Source organism: Mycotypha africana, assembly GCF_025528875.1.
Source record: "Mycotypha africana strain NRRL 2978 chromosome Unknown BDF20scaffold_6, whole genome shotgun sequence".
NCBI lineage: Eukaryota > Fungi > Mucoromycota > Mucoromycetes > Mucorales > Mycotyphaceae > Mycotypha > Mycotypha africana.
Genome location: NW_026515730.1, coordinates 24,334 through 35,425, shown reverse-complemented (window position 1 = coordinate 35,425; position 11,092 = coordinate 24,334). Strand labels below are relative to the sequence as shown.

Here is an 11,092-nt window from a genome sequence, read left to right as displayed (position 1 = left end):
GATGATCACAACCTATTATCTTGTAATCATTCTTTATGCCGAAGGCAGAGAATAGTACTTATAACCTATTATACCTTGGTGTTGAATCAATATATCCTGCTTGTCCATATATTAATTCTACTATATATCCTATGTCATATAGTAACGTATTATAGCAAAATAAGTAAACTATATATCCTAAATGACAACCTGTTCAGCCTTATACGAGGTAGCTAATCTCGTATAAGAATCATCACTTATTCTATATTCGTTTCCTACTCTACTTTATATTATTTCAGCAGTAATGAGGTGTGAGGATCTTGTATAATTTGTATACGAGTTCTCCACATCTCATATGATGCTGTCAACTAAACACAACACTTAATTCACGGTACTCATATATTAGAGTTTATGTAGTTTCTAATTATTTCTGGTTTGCAATATTGTATAATTCATCTTTATCATTCATAAAGTGAATTATATCTTTAATATTTGTATATCATCTACCCTCAAATACGACAGTATTTCCTGTTCATTTTCACTGATATTCTATTCATACGCTTTTCTAGCCAGGAAACGAAAGTCCGGAAAGGACGACTACGAAACAAAGCAAGCTAAAGATAAAGGCAAAAAGAGAAGGCTAGAAGCAAAAAAAGCATCGCCATCGAATACTGTCATATGCAAGCACTGTGGTCTAAGTGGTCACTCAACTAAAGCTTCCTTTGCTTGCCAACAACATATTACTACTAAAGCGGAGCTCCTTCGAACAAACTATTCAGATAAGTATGAGCTTTACGCTCGGAAACTGCCCCTTGTAACCTACGTGGACGGTGTTTTTGATGCTGAGCGCAGTATCTTACGGAAAGAGCATGAAGGATTCCAGCAAAAAGTGATTGAGCTGTGCAGATTTATACGGGACGTCACAACCAGAGCGCAGCTTATCATGAATTACTACATTATTAAGAACCGTAATTTAACTGTTCAGGAATACATTTATGAACAAAACTTTTGGTACTGCATCTGTAAGCTAGTCTTGGGCCAAAAAATTACCAACAAAGCCTACATTAACGACACTGTGGCTCTGACGTTCGATGACGTTGCTACTGACGATCCATCCATTATATCCCCCTTCTAGGATCAAAAAATCAAAGGTTATAGTGATGCTATGGCGGCTGCATGCGAGAGTATAGCAACCACTTACATGAACCACATGGTGGAAAACTTCACTAAACGTATCAGATATTACTTGTATTGGGCATTGAAGCCTACTTTCCAGGTAAAATGCTTGACTTATATCTTCATAGAGAAGATTTTAATTGCCCACGCCAATTCATTGTCAAATAATAGGAAACAAAGAACAATGTGATTTACGGACTCATTGACTCATATTGCCTTCCTAAAATTTTGAATGATATGGATACTTGTAAATGGTTGGAGGATGTTGATATAACAAAACAACCCGAAGTCAATGCAACATGCCAATCATTGATGAAAAAGATGCCATCAACTCCAACAATCGAAAATATCACAGCAGCACCATCAACTTTTCTACCACCTTTGGCGTTCATGCTGCAGTTGATCGAAACGAAAGCCCTTACCGCTGGTCCGAATGACAAAAAACCCAAATTATTCTCATTAACTCCCACTGTGTCATTCAAATGGAAGCATGTCAGCATCAATGAAAAGGCCCTATGCTGTTTGTCCAGACAGTCCATTGGCAACGGATCCTATGCTAATAATCTCGAGATCTTCTTTAATGTTTTTAATTTTGCAAAATTCGGATATGAAACGTAAGGAAAAAACTATACTTTGCTTTTAGAACCTAATAACATTAACAAGCATCTGTTGCTCAAATAGCCTACAAGGCCTTGTCAGAGCTCCAGCCAACTCTAAGGACATGTTCAATTGTGTAATACACACAGATGGCTTTGCTGTAACCTTTTTGTTTGTCCGTTCCCGTCAAGAAAAAAGTGCAACAGCTACACTCACTCTTGAGGATTTTACTCCTGCTGAAATCAACAAGTATTTCATGCCGATAGCTGTAGATCCAGGGCGTAATGAGATATTCACAGCTGTAGTTGGTTACAACACAGATATGCATCAAATTCGCGCATGTAGCAAAGAGGAGCGCGCTCAAATTGCTGGATATAACAGACGTGCAAGGGTCGTAGATGAAAAGAAGGTTGCAACTGGTATTAAAGAAATTGAGACCAATCTACCGACGTGCAAGACTGTTCACTCCGAAATACAATATAAGATGTACCTTTCTTATGTATTGAGACATATCCAAAGCTTACATGAATTTTATGGCTTCGACTCTGCCAAATTTATATTTAACGACTATCAAGGCCGTCAAAGAGCTGACGAAGAGCTCGCTAACATGCTTCTGGATGGAGGCAAAAAGTATAACCCCAGAAAAAGAAAAAAAACCAACAAGAATAAACGGCGTAAAAGAAAGTTGCCGAGAGGAAGCAAGACAACGAAGAGTAAGGTACATGCAAGAAAAGCACAGAGGGCTGCAGAAAGGAAGGAAGGACAAGAGAAGAAGTTAACGATTAATGTAGAAGCAGCTGCGCAAAAAAGGTACGCATTCATTACTACTGATTCAACAGTAACTGGTAACTATATAAATACATTAACCTGTCCTTTGCAGATACAAAACAAAGACTGTTAAGAAATGGACCGCTGCTCCATTCTTTGAAGACCGCAAGAAAATCCCATTAGTCATTTTTGGTGACGGGATGAAGCACAAGGATTGTGTTTCATTTAAAGGCCACCCAGCAGGTGTGACAGGAAAGTTGTATCGTACTCTCCTGAAAAGACAGCGCTGCTTTCTTGCTGCCGTGGTGGACATCAACGAGTTTAAAACCTCAAAGGTGGGTCCCAAATTGCCAAATCAAGTGCCCTTCTCTAGAAGTAATGTCATTTTCGTAGGTTTGTAATAATTGTAATGGTGTCGAAATGAAAGAAGTACGAATTTCGGACGGCTCCAGCGTCTATGGTACCAAGGCCTGCAAAACCTGTGGTATGATATGGCAAAGAGACGTCAATGCGGCTAAAAATACAGTTGGTGGAAAAATGGTCCGGATGTTTTACAACTTTTACGTTTTTTAGGTGTTACTTGATGAATTCTGGGTCAATTAACGTGAAATAAAAAATAATAGAGAGAAAAAACTCTGTTTTAATATGTGTAAAAGTTTCAAAGAATTTTATTGGATATCGGTGTATTAAAATTATTTCAAAAATAGTATGTTCATCCGAACCATTTTTCAGGTACCATAACATTATACTTTAATACTTTGTATATCCACCTTTTGCCTTGATAACTGCTTTGATTCTTGCTGGCATGCTATCTATATACTTCTGACAGTCTTCCTTAGTGAAGGTAGCCCACTGCTCCTCGACTCTTTGCCACAAATCATGCACACCTTTTGCTTTGGTTGGGTAGGCACTAAGCTTCAACTTTAAGTGATGCCAGACATGTTCAATTGGGTTTAGGTCAGGACTTTGTGGTGGCCAACTATATGTCCAATCAGCATCAAACTTGTTGTCCTAAAACCACTGCTTTGTAATCTTGGCAGTATGCTTCGGATCCTTGTCTTGTTGAAAATAGATATCCTCAGGGCTGTAACCATACCATTCTAAAGTATCCTTGAGGGTGGTTTCCAGGATGTGAATGTAGTCCTCCTTCTTCATGGTACCATCAAAAATCTGACAAGCATAACCAGGACCATCGTACGTTATGCAACCCCACATCATAATACTCCCATTACCATGCTTAACAGTTAAATCAAGATGATGAAATTGAAGTTCATCATCTGGCCGTTTCCAGTAATACCTTACACCATCCGAGCCCCAAACGTTAATTTTTGTTTCATCAGAGAATACCATACGTCTCCAATCGTCAGAGGTCCAAAACTAATGGGCTTTTGCCCAAGCGAGACGCTGTTTCTTATGCTGAGGCTTCAGAAATGGCTTCTTCTTCTTAATGCCCGATTGAAAGTTCATCATCTTTAGGATTTTAAGGCATGCAGAGTAACCAATGTTGTATCCAACACCTTCCAGATACTTATGAACGTCCTTGGCAGTTCTAAACTTACCCAAAACCAGCTGCTTGCGGATGTAACTACGTGCAGTAGTGCTTATAATAGGCTTGCGACCAGGTGCACCACAAGTCAAATCGGGAAAAAACCTCCTTTTATAGTCGCCAATGGTGCTTTTTTTTAGACCTGGAACACGTTTCATGATGGTAGAGTACGAGTGACCAGCCTGCAGTAACGACTTGATGTTATTTTGGACGTCTAGAGGTAATGTTCGAACCATGGTTGTTAGGTGAGATGTAAAAAAAGAATGTAGATGAAAGGTGGAACCAGAACTGAAAAAGTGAGTTCTTTTATATTATTGTAGGTGTAACAAAGATAGATACAACTCATTATTACAGATTATGACTCACTCTGACCCATTTAGAAGTAGTAACACAAGTCTTTTTAACGAGATTAGCAAAATTATACCTACCCTGAAAAATGGTCCGGATGGATACCTTCGCTGGGAAATGATTTTGAGGAACCGATATCCAGTAAAATTCCTTCAACTTCTTACACATAATAAAACAACGTTTTTTCTCTCTATCGTTTTTTATTTCACGTTAACTGACCCAGAATTCATCAAGTAACACCTAAAAAACGTAAAAGTTGTAAAACATCCGGACCATTTTTCCACCAACTGTATGCTTACTATTGCAAATTCCGTATGTGAACACAATGGCCGCCCCGACATTTTCTCTCGCCATCGCCATAGCGAAAATGGTGCTGCAGGTTCTATACCGACGGCTTAAAGATTTTTACGCGTTTAGGTGAGTTCATCTTGTGAAATTTGTCACTGTACATTTCTGGAGTTTTATTAACTGCTGCTTGACGTTACTACATACTCAAACAGGGTAGGTATTCTGTGCTTTGGCACAGTATATTTACCTTGTTTGAGTAATAGTAGTTCGCACATTTGGCATTGATTTTTTTTTTTTTTTTTTTTTTTTTTTGTAGATTATTTTATTTAAAATAATAAATTAGTCACACATCGCTGAGGGGTGGGACATGGAGAGGAAAGGAAGATTTCTATGACAAGTAAATTTAGTCGAAAGCAGCCGCTTCCCGCATGAGCTGCGAGGAAGACAGGCTCAAAGAAATTATGTTGTATGCTTTACAGTGACTCACAAAACTGCGACAATGTTTTCAAATTTTGCATAAATCGCAACTTTACTATCAATTTTCCTTAATAAAGATACAAAATGAAAACGAGTAATAGAATAAGGACCCTTCAAGCTCTTATTTCATATCTAGTTTGTGGCATTTGCATGAACCGATCACCCATCAATTAGGAAAATTGACCGATGGGCGAATTTTTGGACATCACGCATAAAATGAGAGATGTCAAAAGATCACTTGCCTACAGAAAAGCGAAGGGATTTCTGAGTTCTAATGGAGTCAATTACTATTAGTACCATTCATTTAAATGCTTTTAATGCTTTTTTCCGTTTTTGTTTCGTACAATTTAGACATTTGCACCTAACTCATTAGTCATTACTCCACATTTACAACTAATCACCTTTAACTCTAGCGATGAGACCAATTCCTTATGATAAAAAGATGGATATTCTATCTAGACTTAATGGTACTGAGTCAAACAGAAGTATTGCCAAAGCTTTTGGAGTTTCAACCAGAACAGTCGACCGCATTGCTAGAGATCATCAATCGGCATCTGATAACAAAGGTGGTAGACCATCTAAAATCAGCAAATTGCTCGGTAGAAAAATTGTAAGATCTTTTTACACTGGGCATTTTATGACAGCTGTAGAGGCTGCCCGGAGCCTACGTGCTCAAGGGTATGATATTTCTCCTCAGACGATACGCAGATTCCTGAAATCTGCAGACTTTGATTCAAAGATTAAGAAGTCAGCTCTGCCACTGACTAATGATCGACGAAAGAATCGCTTGAAATGGGCCAAAGCTCACAGAAACTGGACGGTTGAGGATTGGAAACGAGTTGTTTTTAGTGACGAAACTAAAATAAACCGTTTAGGTTCGGACGGAAAGATGTGGACTTGGGTTAAAAAGGGTGAACCTCTTCAGGAGCACAATGTCAACTTCGCTTACAAAGGTGGTGGAGGAAGTTTGATGTTGTGGTCCTGTTTCACTCAATATGGACCTGGGTTCATAGCCAAGATCGAGGGCGGGATGGACGCCAAATTGTATTGCGAAATACTGAAGGGTGACTTTATGGAGACCCTTAAAGATTATGGGCTTAAAAAGGATGATATTGTCTTTCAGCAGGACAATGATCCGAAGCATACTGCCAAACTGACGAAAAAATGGTTCCAAAAGAACAAGGTGAACGTCTTAGACTGGCCTTCATATTCTCCGGACCTTAATCCAATTGAGAATCTGTGGTTCTACTTGAAGTGCAAACTAGCAGCGTACGATACAGCACCGTCGAACCTAAATGAGTTGTGGGAACGAGTTGCGGAGGTCTGGTATAATAAAGTTACGCCAGAACTATGCTTGAAACATATAGAAAGTATGCCAGCGCGAATTCAAGCTGTTATAAAGGCAAAAGGAGGGTGGACGAAATGGTAAATCGATGGATGTTCTCTGTTATTTGTTGTCACATCAAATAAATTGTTGCTCCGAATCTGTATGCCCTACTTTAATCCCACTTATCTCATCAGTGTATCTGACTAAAACTTAGCACATCTTATAGTATTTGAAAGCTGAAAACCATAGCTTTGCAATGGTGTAATTTTTTTAGTAGGTTTAGGAGGGTCTATATACTGTACGGTCAACACAAAGATTATTTATGCGAAAATTTGAAAACATTGTCGCAGTTTTGTGAGTCACTGTACTAGAGACGGATGGGGATGAAAAGGAATATCATGGAATATCATTTGAAAAAAATGACGTCCAGATAGCCCAATGGATACTGAAGCAGACGGTGAAAAGTCGAGATTGCTCGGACGAAGGTAGTGATGGTGGCGATTGTAATCTTAGGGCGGCGGAGATGCTTTGAGGATCAAAGTCGAAGGATGGGAAATATATCGCGAGGCCTTCTTGCCATATCTGCCAGCGTGGTGGACAACTGGTTGTAAAATGTTCGAACGTATCAATATCATGATTACAGAGTCTGCAGGTAGCAGATGAAACTACCCCTGCGGCTTGTAAGACTGATAAGCATGGTAATTTTTTCAAAATGGTGCGATAGCCTAGGTCACGAACCGGAAGAAACAAAGGAAGGGACCAGAACAGGGTGAACATCCGTTTGGGGATCACCCCTATACCTGATGCTTGTTGCATTTGGATGTGATGATGAAGTCTAAACGTTGAAGCCGAATAATGACGCCAAAGGTTACTGTTGGCCAATCGTCGTAGTAGTGTAATTTCCAATGACTTATCTGGATCGTCGGTAGTGATAGAAGAGCCTGCCGGCACCCTGTGGATATACGGGTGAAGTTGAACTGTAGCATCGGTGAGCACTTGGCCCAAGAGATGTGAAAGCAACCGCGGTTTCACATTATATTCACCTGTGTTGGATCGGTAAGATCAAAATATAAAATGAAATAGGAAATAAACAAGTGACAAGTCTGTGAAAACTCTGGAAGGTTCAAGTTTATTTCTTTCTTAAAAATTAAGATGAAGTTCGTTTAGATGAACAGAATCAACTGGTATTTATATCTTTTACGAAATGGGTATACAGGCCTATTCACCACGGACTATGTTAACTGATCTTGTAACTTGAGTTAGTAACCAGGAGAAAGGACCAATAAACACCAGCGACAGGAACACCGAAAGAGAGCAACAGAAATGTGTAACTCGACCCTTACTGGTCGGACTTAGTAGCAGCGGTCAATATAAAGATTGCCCTATAGGACAACAAGTGATTGGGTATGTAAACTGGTTCTGAATGATACTAATAGCGTCCATTATAGGAACCAGTAGAGAAGAGGATGTAATCGACATGGGCATTCAATAATTACCATAATCGTAATGAGAGATTATAAATTTACAATAAAGTGATCACCGAATCTAGTGTACCTCCTCTACGACCTTTAATAGGTGGAGTCTGGAATAGAATAATGTCTGCGGAATAGCAAATAAAGAAATCTCACTCTATAAGGTAATAGTTATATAGGCTAATAGAAACTGGATAAGTCACCTCAATCATCAATGTAAATTATAGACTGAAGTACCAATTGTTGTATCCAACAGCATATTACTCTTGGATTATTACATAATACTGAAATAAGAGATTGCGGATCCTTATGAAGGTTAGAATAACCGTGAGTGATAGATTTGTTAGAACAATTCTTTTCTTTTACGGAAGAATATTTCATCTGTATATCCGAGACAGCATTGGATGAGTAATTGACTTTATTTAGGAATAAGATATTATAGTATTTGGATTTGATTAAATCAGATAACTTTATGTAGCAGATCAAACCACAATACATAAATCTAATCTACTTAAGCTTTTATCTTCTAACTTGTTGATCCTTACTTTAACCCTTTACATTCTGACAGAATTCAATAAGACTGAAAACGTAGACGTCGGCAGAATTAAGGAATAGTTTATCCTGTCCGTCACGTTAGTTATAATGAAACTGCTGAAGTACTGGTCAAAGGAACCTTTAGTTAGATCAACCCACTTACCTCCTGTCACCGATCCAATCGGTCAAGGCACCGCTATAGCATGATGAACCGTGCAGTAACAATTGGGTATGTCTTTTCTTTTATCATCAGGTCATCTTGTACCTAAGAGTCTCGATAGAAAAAGTTTTTTACAATATCCACAAATATAAATAGAAGTACTTTTTTCCTACATGGTTTTTGTCTTCAATTTCTATATCAGAATATTCTACCTAATAAAAGAAGATAACTTGGTCTTCACTGATTTCCTTTTTGTTTTCTTTTCCTTTATACTTTTATCTGATCGTATACAACATCTATATCAGAATATTCTAGCTAATAAAAGAAGATAACTTGGTCTTCACTGATTTCCTTTTTGTTTTCTTTTCCTTTATACTTTTATCTGATCGTATACAACGTGTATACCCATTTCGTAAAAGATATAAATACCAGTTGATTCTGTTCATCTAGACGAACTTCATCTGATTTTTGAAGAAACGAAATAAACTTGAACCTTCCAGGGTTTTCACAGACTTGTCACTTGTTTATTTCCTATTTTATTTTATACTTTGATCTTACCGATCCAACAGTTACTTAAGTAATATTCACTCAAAAATCGAAGAGTCTAGCTTTATTTCTGCAGAAGTTATCTTAAATTCTATTTTTGTGAGCCGGTTAAGAGTAGCACTGTACAGTATATCAGATTTGCCGATGTCTGATGGTGTTGCCGGCTCAGCCAGTCGGCTTGTATATTTTCTCTTCGCGGAATGTGTTCGTATTCCACTCCTAGATGGTAACAGTTGCATATCTCTTGGATCTGTATTGCTAGATCTTGCAGAACTTTTGACGCTGTGTCCCCCGTGTGGTATTCGCTAGTTTTAATTATGAAGTAAAAGGTAAAGAATAACACAAGAGAAAATAAACACGAAAGCTTAACGAAATCAAACCACCGTCTTTATTTCTCTTTCAAAAACAAACTAAAGAAAAAGAAAAGAAAACTAAAATTACTGCTATTAATAAAGACTTATTGTGTTTGCTGTCTACGAAATGATTGTATCGGGATCTATAGCTGACACTGATGTATTATGGTCAAATAATACTCAGTGAATCAGAGGTTTCCGTAAAAGAATAGGTCTTCCCTTTAGGTGGATAATTACTCGTCCATCCCAGAGCGGATTGATTTGTAATGTGTTATCCTGGCAGATCCAGGGTGATCATGCAGCTACATCTATAATCCAATATCTATCGGCCACCAGTTGTGTAGCTCAGATACTGTGGGAATGATTATAGATGTTGGCTAGGAAGAGATATTCGTGCGTGGTGTTCTTTTGATTGCGTGAACAGTTATTGTATTAATAAAGAGTGATTGAGCCTTTTTTATCTCCAACCATACTTTATTTCCAGAACAGGGAGCAGTACCGTGACCTACTATGTTTTGGTTGTTGAATCAATATATCCTACGAGTACATATACCAATCCTGCTATATACCTGAATGTCATATAGCCATAGATAATCTAAGTAAAATATATTTCATAAAGATAACCTGTTCAAGTCTTATGTGAGGTAGCTAATCTCACATAAGAATTATCCTTAATCCATATTCTTTTCTTATCTTATCTTTATTTGTTATACATTTGATCTAAGGTTCAAATGTATGCAATCGAACACACCGCTTACCAAACGGGAATGAAGATATGAGCAGTACTCATATCTGAGATCAAGTTTTATTTTACATTTCGTTAGACGTTTTGAGTGATGATTTACTCATATAATATTGCCATCGTGCCTCAAATACGACACCCCGATTTGCTGCTGTATTTGAGAGATGTCATATTGTCCGTGAACAATCTGATTTGTGAGTTGGGATTTTGTCTGGCATGGAGTTTTAGTGCAAAGTAGATCGCTGTGAGTTCTCTCGCGTTGATCGATAGATCTTTTCCGTTGCTGTCCACACTCCTGTTGCTTGGATTGTGGGGGAACTCACTCCCCATCCCAGGTCCGATTCGTCCACATAGATCCTCAGTTCTTGTTGCCTGCTGAAGACTGTCTTTCTGATGGGTAGTGTTGTATTTGCTTATTTAAAAAATTGATAACAGTTGTGAGTCGATGACTATGAACTTACAGTGACTCACAAAAATGGCTCAATGTTTCTGCATTTTGCGGTTTTTTCACTGTAGCTAGACAATGAGTATTTTTAGCTTAATTTAGCTATACGACAGTAAAGAGCAATACCACAAGTACTATTGGTATAAGTTTCGTTGACATCGCACCACTTCATCTGCAATTACGAACATGAATTGTTGCAATGTCGACAATCGGGCATTTTGCATAAATTCACGAATCACTAATGAGCTTCCAAAAAACACAACAAAAAATGTATTTTAAGGGCCAGACAGTTTCGCATATTGTATTTCGCATAATTAAGCAGCTCTATGTTTCA

The 11,092-nt window shown here is 38.1% G+C and overlaps 1 protein-coding gene across 1 annotated transcript; it reads left to right on the top strand.

Moving 5' to 3' along the window:
- The first annotated feature begins 548 nt into the window (after positions 1-548).
- BDF20DRAFT_872209 (uncharacterized protein) lies at positions 549-2,790 on the top strand. Its single transcript, XM_053081145.1, has 4 exons — positions 549-1,075; positions 1,115-1,255; positions 1,327-1,769; positions 1,837-2,790. Exons 1-4 carry the CDS (start codon positions 923-925, stop codon positions 2,651-2,653), a joined length of 1,554 nt encoding a protein of 517 aa, XP_052935275.1. The 5' UTR covers positions 549-922; the 3' UTR covers positions 2,654-2,790.
- Positions 2,791-11,092: the final 8,302 nt, after the last annotated feature.

What these genes read in the sequence shown, in the direction of transcription:
- BDF20DRAFT_872209 (XM_053081145.1), top strand. Translation starts at nt 923, where the DNA reads ATGAATTACTACATTATTAAGAACCGTAATTTAACTGTTCAGGAATAC. An exon ending in CATTGAAGCCTACTTTCCAG is followed by an intron (nt 1,256 to 1,326) that starts GTAAAATGCTTG and finishes GTCAAATAATAG; the next exon opens with GAAACAAAGAACAATGTGAT. An exon ending in GCAAAATTCGGATATGAAAC is followed by an intron (nt 1,770 to 1,836) that starts GTAAGGAAAAAA and finishes TTGCTCAAATAG; the next exon opens with CCTACAAGGCCTTGTCAGAG.